The sequence below is a fragment of the Phaseolus vulgaris genome, chromosome 5, assembly GCF_000499845.2.
Source record: "Phaseolus vulgaris cultivar G19833 chromosome 5, P. vulgaris v2.0, whole genome shotgun sequence".
Taxonomy (NCBI): Eukaryota; Viridiplantae; Streptophyta; class Magnoliopsida; order Fabales; family Fabaceae; genus Phaseolus; species Phaseolus vulgaris.
This window is the reverse complement of record NC_023755.2, coordinates 9,279,924-9,297,329: the sequence shown is the minus strand read 5'-3', so window position 1 is coordinate 9,297,329 and position 17,406 is coordinate 9,279,924. Positions and strand designations below refer to the sequence as shown.

The following is a 17,406-nucleotide window of genomic DNA, read 5'->3' as shown; positions in this document are numbered from 1 at the left end:
TGCATACTTTTGTGAATTTATGAAAATTAGAATAAAATAGAAATTTATGTTTTATGAATGAAGGTGTAAGTATGGACATGGAGGTTGGATTGATTACAAAAAGATCGGATGAAGTAGAAATGATATATATGGAAGAATTAATGAATTCTATGCATCAACATGAATTAGTTGAAGAGGATTATGGTACTCATTTTACAACAGATGAGGTGAATAAAATTTCATTCTATTTATGTTTATTGCTTTATAATTTGAAGAAGTGATTTTTTAATATTGTTGGAATAACTTTGTGTAGGTTTTTCCTTCGCGAGATGACTTACTTGAATGGGTCCATAGGGTTGCTTATAGACTTGGTTTTGTTATTGTCATTATTAGGTCTGACATAGCAAATGGAAAGCAAGGGAGAAAAACATATGTCTTGTTAGGCTGTGAAAGGGGGGTAGTTACAAAAAGTACAAGGATGGTTTGGAGGTTAGTGTAACTAGTACTCGAAAATGTCAATATCCCTTTAAATTGCGAGGTAAACCCGTTGGAAAGGGTCAAGGTTGGGTACTTAAGGTAATATGTGGTACTCATAATCATGATTTGTATGATACATTAGTTGGTCATCCATATGAGGGCAGATTAAAAGCGAATGAACATTCCATGCTTATTGATATGACTAAAAGCATGGTTAAACCGAGTAACATACTACGTACTTTGAAGGAGAATAATGAGGATAATATGACAACAATAAAGCAAGTATACAATGCAAGATACTCAAAAAAAAGATCAGTTAGAGGACCATGAACTGAATTACAACAGTTAATGATGTTGTTAGACCGTGACAACTATCTTCACTAGAGTACGTGTCATGAGTCTTCCAATATTGTTACTGATATTTTTTGGACTCATCCTGATGTTGTGAAACTTTTGAATGCATTTAACATTGTATTCTTGATGGATACGACTTACAAAATAAACAAATATTGACTGCCTTTGCTTGAGATTGTTGGTGTGACTTGTACAGGTTTGTCCTTTTCTGCTGGTTTTGCATTCTTATCTAGCGAGAAGGAAAAGAACTTCATATGGGCACTACAAAAATTTAGAGGGTCACTTTTGACATCGCATGTAGGGCCTGAAGTCATTGTTTGTGATAGAGATCTGGCTTTGATGAATGTCATCAATATTGTGTTTCCTAAAGCAAGAAATCTTCTTTGTCAGTTTCATATCAATAAGAATTTTAAAGCAAAGTGTAAAATGTTGGTTGATTCTGTCGAGGCTTGGAAAGTTGTGATGGATTCATGGAGGACTATCATTGACTGTACATATATTGCTAAATTTGATGAGTTTGTTAAAAGTTTTGAAACTATTTGTTCCCCGTGGCCATTACTTGTTGAATATGTGGAGAACACATGGATTATTCCGCACAAAGAAAAATTTGTAAAGTGTTGGACAGATTTGTTAATGCATTTGGGAAATACAACCTCAAACAGGTATATCAATGCCTTTACTTTGTTTAGAACATGTATAATATCTAATTGTTTTATGTTTTATACTTATACAGGGTTGAATCAGGACATTGGTCTTTGAAACGAATATTACAAAATAGCATGGGAGACTTGTGCTCATGTTGGGATGCTATCAAGCATGTTATTATACTTCAACATAACGAAATCAAGGCATCCTTTGAAATGAGTCTACATGTGATAGGACACACATTCAATGTTTAGTTGTATAAAATGTTGGTTGGCTTTGTATCTAAACATGCTTTGATTCTCATTGCTGAAGAGTTTTATCGAGTCAATGATGTGGGGTTTGATAGTGAATGTTGTGGATGTGTACTTAGACGAACTCACAGATTACCATGTGCTTGTTAATTAGCCAGATATGCTATGGGTGTCATTCCTCTTAATGAAGTTCATGATATGTGGACGAGACTAAGCTTTTCAGATTTATCTGAATGTGATTCATCATCTGAGTTGTCAATTCAACAAGAATGGGATGTCATTTTATCCCAGTTCAAACAAGTTGAATTGTGTGGCAAAGTGACAATTAAAAACAAGTTGCGTGAAATTTCCTACCCATACATGACAACATTATGTGCACCACTTAATGTAGTTAAGACAAAACGATCCCAAAAGAGTCAAGCAAAAAAATTTCAGAGGTCTACAAAATGCATCCCTTCATATTTTGAGCATGTAGATCGCATCTATATTGTAAACGATAGCTCATCATCTTTGAAGACTCATAAGGGAAAGGTTAAGGTGACGACCAACACCAATGCAATTCCCATGCTTAATCAATTTCATCCGAAATGTCACCCTTATATTTTGGATGTAATAAATGTTAAAGCGGATGGACATTGTGGATTTCGTGCTATTGCCTCCTTGCTGGGGATGGGTGAAGAGTCATGGCCACTTATCAGAATGGTTTTATTCAAAGAAATATCTCAGTGGCGTGAAGAATACGCAACATTGTTAGGTGGTCATCAACGGGTAGAACATATCAAGAGATCCCTACTAGTGGATGAGTTGTCAATGGTAAGTGTATATTCATAAGAGTCATGTGCATTGATTAATTGAACTTGTATGCTATCTAATTTCATTATTCTATTTTGCAGGCTAGTGTTGACAAATGGATGACAATACCGGATATGGGATACTTAATAGCAAGCAGATACAATATTATCTTAGTCTGTTTGTCTTTGAAACAAAATATTACTATTTTCCCATTGCGTACTGCACCCCCTACCAATGTTAGTCTACACCGATTACTTGTATTGGCCATGTATATGATTCACACTTTATGCAGGTAAAAATGGTTGATGATTGTCCCATACCTACCGCTGACATTTTATGGTGTACACATTGTTACCCAGAGGCAAGGTTATGGTATATTACGTTGGTCGGATGCAATCTTTTACCCAATTAATTAGTATTAGTCTGACATATGTGAACATTGGAGACGATTGATGTAGACATAATTTATTATGTGGGGTTCTTATTCATAATTTATTACTTAACTTCTGATTCATAATTTATTACTTCAGTTCCGATTCATAATGAATTCGTGTTTATGTCAGATAAAAATAAAATAGCAAACACTACAACATAAATTAATTAAACCATACTGTACACCTACAAAGTTACTATTATTACAATCATGTAATAAAAAAAATATCAACAACGTCCACGAACATTACGTGATCGTCTAGTGTACACCGCCTCGTCATCTGTCACGTTTCGGGCTAAATGCAGCGCTGCCTCTGTACTCTCATATGCGTCAGTGCCTTCAGTGACCTGACGACAATCTATCATGCATTGGAGAATACTAATAATGCGCCTAAATATACCTTGCACCAACTTTAAAATAAATTAAACTTCTCAAATATATTGTTTAATCACATAACAATAAAAAAAGAAAACTTACCGAATGTGCACGCTCATCTTGAGACGAGAGACTTGTCTGCTCAGCATTTGGACTATGAAGGCGACGACGTGGTACAACACTGGGTAGATCTCCAAGCTCACCTCTGCGAATGTATGGGTGTGACACTGTCCTGAACCAAGACATGTACTCAGGAACACATGCAGATGGACTAGAAGCAACTATCAAACCTATCACCAAGTGGTAATCAAATTTCAACCACCTTTGATCAATGACATGTGCACCAGGACTCTAGTCGGCATCGGTGATGGTGGAATGCTCTGCTCATAGCCAAATTGACGCAACACACGCTCGAGCATATGTCTCTGTGATAAGCTGCCCAATCGTAGGTGACCCGAGAATAAATAAATGGTCTCAAATGGCCTGCTCAATATGTGGTCCTCATACGGAGTCCAGATAACGTCATCGTGTGTGAGCCCATCCAACTGCACCTGCACATCACCAACCGCACAAATCTGATGGTCAACATATGAGGATGTACCTCGTCATATGAGGGATTAATATCCCTTCTTCCCATGCCCGAGAAGTGCTCATAAATCTATGCCCGCGTAATTCAATCATATTAATTATAAAATATTTAATACAAAAAATTATGGAATGTAACATGTGATTGCTAATTATTTGTATGGTTTCATACCTGAACAAGTGTCACACAACTGCCCAACTGCTTTGTGTTAAAGTAGGAGGCATCCCTCAACTGCTCATATAGATGTGTAAGTGCTGCTACTCCCCATGCGTATCCACCGCACATACGAAGATTGTTGAATAACAACAAGTATGAAAAAGATACAAATGTGGCACTTTTATCTGCAAAAATAGTGCATCCAACCACATGCAACAAGTAAGCTCTAGCAGCACACTCCCAAGCCTCTTGAGCGCAACATCCCGCATATATATCTCGAAGCCAACTCAATCGTACATGGACGCCTCGACACTACTGTTGAACCAAGTGGTGTTCATGCTTTGAAGAATCCAAACCCTTTGAAGGATGATGAAGCCTTTGTAGTGCTTGGTGTTGCTGTGCTGGTTTAGTATAATTCTGGGGTAGTTTGAATATTGTAATCCACCCCTTGATCGAATGTAAAGCATAAGCATCTCAATCTTTGTGAAAGTAAAATGTTTTCAAACTAAGTTAAAACAACCGATTGTTTTGTCGAAACAACCGATTGTTTATACTTAGATGTTTTTAGAAAAGATTGAAAACTGTTTTTAAAATGGTTGAACTGTTAAGAACCAAAACAACCGATTGATTCGAAGAAACAACCGATTGTTTGTTTTGGGACCATAACAGAAAAACTGTTTTATCTTTGACTGAGCATTAAATGATTTAACTGCTTACGCTCCAGTCATTAAATGCTTTGACTAATATTTTAATGCAATTTAAGAGTTTGTTAAGATTTGATAACAAACTACATCTTTGAATAAATTCAGAAAAACAGATTTGACAATTAATCTTTGACAAGTTTTTGCTAAGAGTTTTTGAGTTTTTCAAAGAAGCTGAGATTGCTGAAAGTTTGTGATTGATCAAAGTTGTGGAATAGGATTCTGCTTGTATTGATTTCAGATTTTCTTCTGTAACAAGTTTAATCCGTGTACTCTGTGAAACAAGTTTCGTTTCTGTGTTTGCTGAGATTGGCTGTGTGTTCTTGAGGGGATCAAGATCAGCAATCTTAGTGTTGGTGTGTTGGCCAAGGAGAGTGTGTGTCTTGAGGTGTTCAAGGTCATTCTCTTGGTTGTTGTGTAAGTGATCAAGTTGTGGTTGCTTAGTGGATTTCCTCAGGGTTTCTGAGAAGACTGGATGTAGCTCTGGATTTGGAGTGAACCAGTATAAACATCTGTGTACAATCTCTCTATCCCTATCTCTTTAAATTCAGTTTTGTTTGTTGTTTACTGGTATAAACAACCGATTGTTTCTGTGAAACAACCGATTGTTTTTCTGGTACTGCTGTTTTGTTTGTTGTTTTTGGTAAACTGAATTTCTTATCAATTGTTTCCTGAGATAAATTCATTCTTGTTTCCAAAGTTTGCGAAAATCTTCTTTAAACAATTCACCCCCCCCCCCTTTAGTTTAAAGCCATCCATTCTAACAATTGGCATCAAGAGCTTGGTTCTTGAAAGTTATTCAAGTAGATCCTAAAAAAATTTTATGGCTGATAGACTACCTTTTGCGGAAGGTGCTTCAATTAACAGACAACCTCTGTTTGGTGGTTTGAACTACCAATTTTGGAAAGTGAGAATGAAAATATTTATGGAATCACTTGACAAAGGAATTTGGGATGCAATTGAAAATGCTCCTTTTGTCCCAAAGTTTGAAAAAGATGGTTCTGTCATTGAGAAGCCATGGTCTCAATGGACTGATGCAGAAAGCAAAAAGGCCAAATTTGATTGCATTGCCAAAAATATTATAACCTCTGCTTTAAATTCTAATGAGTTTTTCAGGGTCTCGCAATGCAAATCATCAAAAGAAATGTGGGACACTTTGGAAGTCACTCATGAAGGAACAAATGAGGTGAAGAGGGCTAGAAAGCATGCTCTAATCCAAGAGTATGAGATGTTTAGAATGCTTAAAGGAGAAACAATTGCTGAGGTGCAGAAAAGATTCACGCACATCATCAATCACCTTATGAGCCTTGACAAGACCTTTGATAAAGAAGAGCTGAACATCAAGATCTTGAAATGTCTTGATAGAGCATGGCAACCCAAGGTAACTACCATTTTCGAATCTAAAGATCTAACATCATTAAGTGTTGCTTCTTTGTTTGGAAAGCTTAGGGAACATGAGTTAGAGATGAATAGACTCAATGTTCAAGAGAGTGAAGATAAGCACACAAGGAGCATAGCCTTAAAAGCATCCAAGCACAAAGGGAAACAAGATTCTAGTGATGAAAGTGATGAGGAAAACCTTAGCTTGCTGTCAAGAAAGTTCAGCAAATTCCTAAAGAGAAACCGCAACAAAGACAACAACAAAGATAGGTATGGAAACAAGAAATCAAATGATTTTAATTCCAATAACTATACTTGTTTTGGTTGTGGTGAGCAAGGTCATATAATGGCAGATTGTCCAAACAAGAGCAAGGAGAAAAAGTCTAGCTACAAGGAGAAGAAAGGCAAGACAAAAAGAGCCTACATAGCTTGGGATGAAAATGAGGTGTCATCATCAAGTTCTTCATCAAGTGAAGATGAAAAAGCAAACATATGCTTGGTAGCTGAAAATGATGATGAATCTTGCAGCTCAAGTGAGGTAAGTTCATGTGCTTCCTTAAATGAACAAAACTATAGTGAATTACTTGAAGCTTTTCAAGAAACACATGATGAAGCTAATAGATTGGTTCTTTCAAACAACCGATTGAAAGATCTTAACAGTTGGCTTGAAAAGAGAGTTAAATCACTTGAAAAAGATCTGGAAAAAGCAAAAAGTGATTTTGAAAAATTAGAAATACATTTCAAAAACTCTTCTTGCAAGTGTGATACTCTTATTTGTGAAAATTGTGAAAACCTTGAAAAGAAAGTGCACTATCTTGTAAGTACTGTGGATAAGCTTTCGAAAGGAAAATCTAACTTTGAGAATGTCTTGGCATCTCAAAACTGTGTTTTTGGAAGGGCTGGTTTAGGCTTTAATCCACAAAACAAACAAGATAAGTTTTCAAAAAGTTTTTCAAGAAAGCCAGAAAAACAACCAATTGTTAACACGAAACAACCAGTTGTTACATGCTTTTACTGCATGAAGAAAGGTCACTCTGTTAGGTTCTGCAAAATAAGGAAATATTCTGTTCCAAGAGGTTTTATGAAATGGATTCCTAAGGGATGTGAAGTTTCTAACTGCAAAGAAAAGTCAAAAGGACCCAAATTTGTAAGGGGACCAAATCTTGTTGCTTAAAATCTTCCTTTGTAGAAAAACTAAAAGAAAAAGGAGGGACTGAGTCATCTGATCAAGCTCATGAAGAAAAAGACAGTCTTTGAAGCTGAATCAATGCTATGCACAAGACCTCAACAGTGAAAAAAGGCTTCTTGATCATAAAGCAAATGGCTCAATGAAGAATTAACATAAGGATAAGACTTTCCTTTATTTGTTCTTAATTTTTTTTAAAGTTCTTTCTCATGGTTAAAAATCTTCTTGATATGCTTAATGTCATCTACCTTGATCTCTTTCTGCTCATGGTTAAAATTCAAATTCAGTTTTAACTGCTGCAGAAAAACAACTGATTGTTTCTTCGAAACAACCGATTGTTTTGGGTCTGACAGCACTGTGAAGAAATCCTTTTAATTGATATTTTGAATTTCTATCCGTTGCAGATCAATTCAAAGAGAGAATCTTGGTCAAATAATCTGTGTTGAAAGTTGATCACGTTCAGAGAGAAGTTACAACTGTCATAAAGGAAAATATTCCAAAATCTTGGAAATTCAAGAGCCTTAATGACTAGTCAAAAATCACATGTGAAGACCATGTGTTTTTCAGCTTTTTCTGACGTTTTCTGTGCAAGGCAGGGTCAAGTCTTCTCTTTCTGAAAAAAACAGGTACCCACTAATGAAATTGAATTCAAATTAATTCCTTCTTTTGCTATAAAATCTGGTGCAACTGATCTCTTCAAAAAGAACAACCAATTGCAACATCTCTTGAAAAAATCTGTGAAGAGAGCTCTTCTCTGTTTTTCTTTCTCTGCCATCATAGAATCAACTCCTCCCACCTCAAAGAGAGTCAAAACCAGGGTTGTAAGGTCTGGAGGAAGGCTAGAAGGCTGGTTTTCTGGAGACAATGATCTTATTGAGAGGTATAGGTTTGAAACAAGCACCAAAGTGATAAACAACCCCAAGGTTGTGTGCTTTGATTGGCTGAAAAGCCAAAAGCTTGATAATGTAAGGAGGCTGCTCAAAGATCAATCTCTCATAAAGTTCCTGGAGATGAAGGGAAACATCTACCCAGATTTGGTGAGGGTGTTCTACACAAACCTAAAGTTTGAGGGAAACAATCTAGTTTCTCATGTGAAAGGTGTAGAAATGGAGATAACTCATGAAGTATGGACTGTTGTTGCTGGTCTCAAGTTCTCTGGCCTTAGAATCAACAAAGGAAATCTTGGTGTAGTGGAGGATTTTAACAAAATCCAATATTACAGAAGTTGCTTGAAGAATCAACATGCTCAAGTGAGAACATGCTCGGTTGGAGGTCTTAGGCTTGATGAAAGATTGCTTGCTCTCATTGTGACTTGGATTCTAACTCCAAGGGGGAGTAATCATTTTGTTCTTACTAAGGAAGATCTAGTATATATTTTTTGTATCATGAAGAAGATCAAAATCAATTGGATCCACATCATCAAAGAGCACATGCAAAAGGCTATGAGGTTAAGTGACTATCACTATCCATATGTTGTTTTAGTATCTAAATTTCTACTCTATTTTGAAGTGAACCTTGAAGATGAAACTTCTGAGTTGGTCAAGTTAACTCAAGAGTTGAACAATGGATCACTCAGCAAAATGGATTTTACCAAAGTAGGTGGAAAATGGATTAGCAAAGATGGTGACCATGATGCCTCAACTAGTGTTGCTGCTGATCTTGAACAAGATGAACCTGCTGATATGGATGTTCAACATGAAGATCCAACTGAAAATTATCAAAATGCTGGACCTAGTGTTGGTGCTGGAAATCAGGAAGATGGAATGTCAACCATGTCTTCTTTTGAAAGATACATGGTCAATAGGCTTGATCGTTTTGGGGAGAACCAAAGGAATCTTCATAATCTGTGTGTAAGCAACTTCCAGAACATTGATAACAGATTCAACAGCATGGATGCACGATTCATGTCTTTGGATGAACAGATTGAGGCTGTCCAGAACCAAATCTTTGATCTTCAGTTTGCTGATGATGAAGAATGAAGGAAAAACAACTGATTGGTGCATCGAAACAATCGATTGTTTTTTGTGCTTATATCTGGCTTTTTTTTAAATTTTCTTTCTTTCTGTTGTTGCTGGTTTAATTCTGATGTAATCAAAACAATTATCTCTTATTTTATCTCTTCTTTTGTCTATTTGTGAAGACAAATAGAGGGAGATTTATATGTTGTGTTTAAGTTTTTGTTTTTTTTTAGTTGATAAAACAGTTTAGATGAGTAATATTTTCTGATATTTTGCTCTGAATTCTATTACTGTTTATCTATACTAACTAAATATTAGAAGTTCTATGTTTTGCTTAAAACTGTATCTTGCAGGAACTGCTTCAGATTCAATCAAGTACAACACAAGCATCAAAGATTTGTCTTCATCAAATAGGGGGAGATTGTTGAACCAAGTGGTGTTCAAGCTTTGAAGAATCCAAACCCTTTGAAGGATGATGAAGCCTTTGTAGTGCTTGGTGTTGCTGTGCTGGTTTAGTATAGTTCTGGGGTAGTTTGAATATTGTCATCCACCCCTTGATCGAATCTAAAGCATAAGCATCTCAATCTTTATGAAAGTAAAATGTTTTCAAACTAAGTTAAAACAACCGATTGTTTTGTCGAAACAACCGATTGTTTATACTTAGATGTTTTTAGAAAAGATTGAAAACTGTTTTTAAAATGGTTGAATTGTTAAGAACCAAAACAACCGATTGATTCGAAGAAACAACCGATTGTTTGTTTTGGGACCATAACAGAAAAACTGTTTTATCTTTGACTGAGCATTAAATGATTTAACTGCTTACGCTCCAGTCATTAAATGCTTTGACCAATCTTTTAATTCAATTTAAGAGTTTGTTAAGATTTGATAACAAACTACATCTTTGAATAAATTCAGAAAAACAGATTTGACAATTAATCTTTGACAAGTTTTTGCTAAGAGTTTTTTAGTTTTTCAAAGAAGCTGAGATTGCTGAAAGTTTGTGATTGATCAAAGTTGTGGAATAGGATTCTGCTTGTATTGATTTCAGATTTTCTTCTGTAACAAGTTTAATCCGTGTACTCTGTGAAACAAGTTTCGTTTCTGTGTTTGCTGAGATTGGCTGTGTGTTCTTGAGGGGATCAAGATCAGCAATCTTAGTGTTGGTGTGTTGGCCAAGGAGAGTGTGTGTCTTGAGGTGTTCAAGGTCATTCTCTTGGTTGTTGTGTAAGTGATCAAGTTGTGGTTGCTTAGTGGATTTCCTCAGGGTTTCTGAGAAGACTGGATGTAGCTCTGGGTTTGGAGTGAACCAGTATAAACATCTGTGTACAATCTCTCTATCCCTATCTCTTTAAATTGAGTTTCGTATGTTGTTTACTGGTATAAACAACCGATTGTTTCTGTGAAACAACCGATTGTTTTTCTGGTACTGCTGTTTTGTTTGTTGTTTTTGGTAAACTGAATTTCTTATCAATTGTTTCCTGAGATAAATTCATTCTTGTTTCCAAAGTTTGCGAAAATCTTCTTTAAACAATTCACCCCCCCCCCCCCCTCTAGTTTAAAGCCATCCATTCTAACAACTACCTCATCTCAACCTTCCCACGAGTCTCATCCACCCCTAGTAACTCAGTTAAAATAGTTGTAGCTCTGTTGTACTCTTAGGGCACATACGTAGGGAATTGACCCAAAATGGGGAGGTGTAAAAGTGATGACACATCATCAAGTGTGATGGTCATCTCACCTATGGGAAGGTGGAAGGAGTTTGTCTCAGCATGCCACCTTTCAACAAAGGCTGAAATCAGCCCCCTGTCCCCCACCTCATAGCTTATATTGCACAGACTAAATAATCCAGAATTTTGTATAAGAACCTCAATCTCAGCATGAGGCATCCCAAATTTACGTAATTTCCTACCGTGGGATACCAATTTAAGTTCTCCCTGATCCTAATACAAAATTTGTATATATTTAATATAATTAAATCAATTTAAACAATAATTAACAAAGACAATTTAATTGAATATTTTTTCGTTCTTACCTCACCCTACCAAAGCTTAACAGCAACATGGTCAGCAAAATTTACCAGCAAAGACATATCAGAAGGTCCTCCAGGAAATCCTTCTCCCTGGTCCACTTGCCCATCACCATGCAATTCTTGTTGATTGTCATTATCAATATGAACATCAACACCAACTCTTTCCTCCACAACACCTCGATCTCTTCTACGCACGGATGTCATTGGTCTTGTTCAGTCATGACCCTGAGATCCACCACCTTTTGTTTTAGCCATATCTGTCATAGGTGAACCATGGCACATAATCTAAAAAAAAATTCTTCAACGGGAAACAAAATAAACTAAACACGGATTGCATAAGTGAAACTCCAAAAAAAAGTCACTTCCAGATTAGCTAATCTGAAATCCTAAAATTAATACAACCGGATTACCTAATCTGAAACCAACTTAAACAACAACACTAATACATAATCCGAAACATTCAAAAACACATACCGGGGAACTAATTAAACACTACCGGATTATTTAATCCGAAAACCTATGTAATCCGGAACTCACGCAATTTGGAACTATTGAAAAAGACTACCGGATTATTAAATACGGAACCTAACTACACACTACCGGATTTAAGAATCTGTATGATGCGGAACAAAGACAATGCAGTCTTTACAACAGTTCCTCTACAAAGAATCCAAAACTAACCTTTTCAGTGTTGGATGAAGAGGCTCAATGCTTGAACAGTGATTTGGATTTTAGAATGGAAGTGAGTGGTGCTGCTTTGAAGGGGAGGATGGGGGCTGCTGGGAGAGGATGAACGTTTGTTGGTGGTTTGAAGAAAATGAGGTGAACGTGTTGGTTCTTTGAAGGAGAGGGGTGGGTGTCGTCGCGCTTCTGCTGCTGCTGGATGAAAGGAGGCAAAGTGTTAAAACAAAATGTGAAAAGGTAAAATTAGGTTTACTTTTAATTTTTTAATATTATTTTACTGAGGGGCATAATAATAAAATCAAGTTTACTATGGGGGTGGCTGAAGAAGGGATGGAGGTGCAGGAAGAAGCACTCTTTTGAATGTTTGAGTTTAGTTAAGTTTATTACAAGCCAGACAGCTTCTTCCTGCACCTCCATGATTTCTTCGGGCACCTCCATAAAGTTTTAAAATACCAAAATTATCCTTCAGTAAAAAGATAAAAATGAAAATGTTGTTTGTTTGCGAGTGAAAAAAAAAAGAAGTTACTTCGTGTGGTGGGGTGCAGCGCTCAAGCTCGAGTGGTGGTTGTCCTTGAAGTGGTGTTGGAGATGGTGTTGGAGGTGGTGCTTGAAAAGGTGATTGAGGTGGTGCACGGTGGTAGGTAGCAGCGGTGGTAGGTGGTGTTGGTATTGTCACCGTTGGTGAGGTCGTCATTCTCATACTCTGGTAAGTTCTCTTTCTCATTCTTTTGCCTTAAATAATTATTTCCGCATTAGTTAATCTGATGGATCAACGGATCACACAATCCGGTGCCTAAGTAAAGCGTTTCGGATTAGATAATTCCTGTGCATACCAGATCCGGAACCTGCCAAAGTCATACTTGTGTAATCCAGTACCAAATGAACTATGGATTACACAATTCGAAAGTGATTTTAGAACTTTCAATATGCCTTACATATTACGTAATCTGGTACTCATTTTGCTATATGAATTTCAATTACATATTACACAATTCAGAAGACATTTGGAACATCAAACATGACTTACAGATTACATAATCTGGAAGTCATTTTGCTGTGAAAATTTTGACTTATGGATTACACAATCCGGATGTCACTTAAAATGACTTACGGATTACATAATTCGGAATTCATTATGTTGTTAAAATTTGAGTTATGGATTATACAATACAGAAGTCATGTTTAAGTTGTCAATTACAAAATCTTTGAAAGTGAATGTTATTTTTGTTTTGCATACTTATGTGAATTTATGGAAATTATAATAAAATGAAAATTTATGTTTTATGAATGAAGGTGTAAGTATGGAAGAATTAATGAATTATGTGCATCATGGATTTTTTGAAGGGGACTATGGTATCCATTTACAACAGATGAGGTGAATAAAATTTCATTTCATTCATGTTTATTGCATTATAATTTAAGAAGTGATTTTGTAATATTGTTAGAATAACTTTGTGTAGGTGTTTCCTTCGCGAGAAGACTTACTTGAATGGGTCTGTAGGGTTGGTTATGGACTTGGTTTTGTTATTGTCATTATTAGGTCTGACATAGCAAATTGTAAGCAAGGGAGAAAGACATGTCTTGTTAGGATGTGAAAGGGGGGTTATAGAAAGTACAAGGATGGTTTGGAGGTTAGTGTAACTGGTACTCGAAAATGTCAATGTCCCTTTAAATTGCGAGGTAAACCTGTTGGAAAGGGTCAAGGTTGGGTAATTAAGGTAATATGTGGTACTCATAATCATGATTTGTATGATACATTAGTTGGTCATCCATATGCAGGCAGATTAAAAACGAACGAACATTCAATGTTTATTGATATGACTAAAAGCATGGTTAAGTCAGGTAACATTCTACGTACTTTGAAGGAGAATAATAAGGATAATATGACAACAATAAAGCAAGTATACAATGCAAGATACTCGTACAAGAGATGAGTTAGAGGACCAAGAACTAAATTACAACAGTTAATGATGTTGTTAGACCGTGACAATTATCTTCACTGGAGTACGGGTCATGAGTCTTCCAATATTGTTAGTGATATTTTTTGGACTCATCCTCATGCTGTGAAACTCTTGAATGCATTTAACATTGTATTCTTAATGGATACAACTTACAAAACAAACAAATATCGGCTGCCTTTGCTTGAGATTGTTGGTGTAACTTGTATAGGTTTGTCCTTTTTTGCTGGTTTTGCATTCTTATCTAGTGAGAAAGAAAAGAACTTCATATGGGCACTACAAAAATTTAGAGGGTCACTTTTGACATCGCATGTGGGGCCTGAAGTCATTGTTTGTGATAGAGATCTTGCTTTGATGAATGCCATCAATATTTGTGGCAAAGTGACAATTAAAAACAAGTTGCGTGAAATTGCCTATCCGGACATGACAACATTATGTGCACCACTTAATGTAGTTAAGACAAAAGGATCCCAAAAGAGTCAAGCAAATAAATTTCAGAGGTCTACAAAACGCACCCCTTCATATTTTGAGCATGTAGATCGCATCCATTTTGTAAATGATAGTTCATCATCTTTGAAGACTCGTAAGGGAAAGGTTAAGGTGACGACCAACACTAATGAAATTCCCATCCTTGATCAATTTCATCTGAAATGTCACCCTTATATTTTGGATGTAATAGATGTTAAAGTTGATGGACATTGTGGGTTTCGTGCTATTGCCTCATTGTTGGGGATGGGTGAAGAGTCATGGTCACTCATCAGAACGGATTTATTCAAAGAAATATCTCAGTGGCGTGAAGAATACGCAACATTGTTAGGTGGTCATCAACGAGTAGAAGATATCAAGAGGTCCTTACTAGTGGATGAGTTGTCAGTGGTAAGTGCATATTCATAAGACTCATGTGCATTGATTAATTGAACTTATATGCAATCTAATTTCATTATTGCATTTTACAGGCTAGTGTTGAAAAATGGATGACAATACCGAATATAGGATACTTAATAGCAAGCAAATACAATATTATCTTAGTCTGTTTGTCATTGAAACAAAATATTACTATTTTTCCATTGTGTACTGCACCCCCTACCAATGCTAGTCTACACCGATTACTATGTATTGGTCATGTGTATGATTCACACTTTGTGCAGGTAAGGTTATTACTCAACACGTTATTTATATTCCTGTGTTTGCTAATTTCCATTTGTGGTCTACTTGGTCATCATTCTGTAATTCTTGTTCATTGTCATTATCAATATGAACATCATCACCAATCCTTTCCTCGACACCATCTCGGTCTCTTCTACGGACGGATGATGTCTGTCTTCTGCGATCATGATCCTGAGATCCACCACCTCTAGTTTTTGCCATATTTATCCACAACACAATTTGAATTTCAATTATTTACAAATAATAAATAATATAATCATGAATTTGTGTACATAATATAAAATTTAAAAAATTTTTTACCAAGTGGGTTGGAAACTAAATACATAACAAAAACACAAAAATCGCAACTTGGAAAGAACACTATCAGATTACATAATCTGAAATACTAATTACACAATGTACATACCGAAGTATTTAATTCGGAACATGTTTAATCCTAAACTGAATTACGTAATCCAGAATTATTTAAATACCTAAACCGAATTACGTAATTCAGAATTATTTAAATAACCTAAATCGGATTTCGTAATCTGGTATTACTGTACATTCTCAAATGTACCGGATTACATAATTTGGTGCCTATTAAGAAAAAACGCAGGTTTCAAACGGATTACACAGTGAGTACTGAATTACACAGCAACACAAACGGATTACATAATGAGTACCAGATTACACAGCAGCACAAACGCAGATTTTAAAAGCAATGCAAAATCAGTAAAATTAAATTTACTAACCTATGAAGAGGGCACTTGTGGATGTGTGAGTGATAGAGAATATGGGGTTTAGAGAAATTTGAGAGATGAAGAGAAAGAAAAACCTTGAAATGGGAGGGGGGTGGTGCAGTGCCGTGGAAGGGAAATAGAAGAAGAGGCACGGTGAAGGTGAAAGTGAAATTTAGATTAAATGTTAAAATGTAGGTTAAAATATTATTTTAATTTTTTAATATTTTTACTGAAGGTATATTAATAAATGTGTTTTTAGTATGTGGTGGGAGAAGAAGTCATGGAGGAGATGCAGGAAGAAGCTCTCTACAAGCCATGACTCTCGCCTCCTTTACGAGGAATGCAATAAAATAAAATAAAAACTTATAATGAAGAGTATACATGGATGATGTAATCCTTATTAGGATTCTAGAAAATTGTGGTCCTACAAATTCTTATATATCTTCATAATTAAGATTAAAATCCTACAACCCATACCTAAAATTTCTTACAACTTTCTATAATCTTTAGTTTTTAATATATTGCATATTATATTTCAAAATGTAATCCTTTCTAACTTAATTTGTCTATTGAATATTTTTTTAAATAATTTATACTTTAATTCTCTACTGAATTTTAAAAAAAAATCATTTCTAATTTAACTTCAACATGCAGTGCTAAGATTTAACTAGTATATGCTAGGAGGCGTTACTTACGCTTTTATTTCTTGTTTTCTATTTTCTATTTTTACATTTTAATTACAAAAGATTGTTTTTCAAATATGTATACATGAAATAAAGAAAAAAAATGTTATTTTCTATTTTTTCTGCATATATATTTAAGAATAACACAAATTTTAAAACAATGTACTTTCATAATTAAAAATGAAAACAGAAAATAAAATCATAAATAAAAGCCCCTTGGAAAATGTATTTAAAGAGAGAAAACGTTAACTGTATTAAAATTGTACTTTCCAAATAAAAATAGCAAAAAGACCTAGTTTTCATTGGGTAGACTTGACCCAGTGATGTAATTAGAGATCATAAGTGGTGGTGAAACTCCTAATAATTTCACTCATTGAACAAATTGGGACTTTTTTTCAATTATTCACATTTTTATCTATCAATACAATAAACTTCAATGTTTTTGTATCTTTCTTTTATTTATCTCTTGACTCTTTCCTAAGCCAAACATAATATTAGCTACTGTATTTCAACAGTTTCATAGAATAATAGTGTAAAAATATGCTTTAAAAAGTATATCATTAGTAGTTTTTGTAAAACTTCTACAATTTTAGTATCTTATCTTCTCAGTTCATTTACTGACTCCAATTGTTACAGTTAAAAACCTGTTTACGAAATGGTTTCAATGGTTTACTCTTTTTTTTAATTTTTTTTTGTATTTTTTAATTTTAATTTCTCTTCCAGTATAATTTTGTCAAGTTCCTCTGCAGAAAAATTTGATCGCAGCTTCACGGGTCAAATTCTTTGCATAAAATACAGTCCAGTTCTTTAGCATAAATCTTATAAAAACAAAAGGATGAAGTATTAAGATAAAGAGATTAATTACAAGATAAATGTTGAATACGTATAAG

At 35.1% G+C, this 17,406-nt stretch overlaps 3 protein-coding genes across 3 annotated transcripts; 2 read left to right on the top strand and 1 right to left on the bottom strand.

Annotated features, from left to right (window-relative positions):
• The first annotated feature begins 1,871 nt into the window (after positions 1-1,871).
• Positions 1,872-3,041, top strand: LOC137833935 (uncharacterized). The gene is made up of 4 exons (XM_068642005.1): positions 1,872-2,519; positions 2,600-2,671; positions 2,791-2,870; positions 3,029-3,041. Exons 1-4 carry the CDS (start codon positions 1,872-1,874, stop codon positions 3,039-3,041), a joined length of 813 nt encoding a protein of 270 aa, XP_068498106.1.
• Positions 3,042-3,158: 117 nt separating this feature from the next.
• Positions 3,159-4,177, bottom strand: LOC137833934 (uncharacterized). Its single transcript, XM_068642004.1, has 4 exons — positions 4,064-4,177; positions 3,716-3,857; positions 3,409-3,596; positions 3,159-3,278 (listed from the first exon to the last, which is right to left on the bottom strand). The coding sequence occupies exons 1-4, from the start codon at positions 4,175-4,177 to the stop codon at positions 3,159-3,161; spliced, it is 564 nt and encodes a 187-aa protein (XP_068498105.1).
• A 9,779-nt stretch (positions 4,178-13,956) lies between these two features.
• Positions 13,957-15,202, top strand: LOC137833933 (uncharacterized). Its single transcript, XM_068642003.1, has 3 exons — positions 13,957-14,820; positions 14,901-14,976; positions 15,093-15,202. The coding sequence occupies exons 1-3, from the start codon at positions 13,957-13,959 to the stop codon at positions 15,200-15,202; spliced, it is 1,050 nt and encodes a 349-aa protein (XP_068498104.1).
• The last annotated feature ends 2,204 nt before the right edge of the window (positions 15,203-17,406 follow it).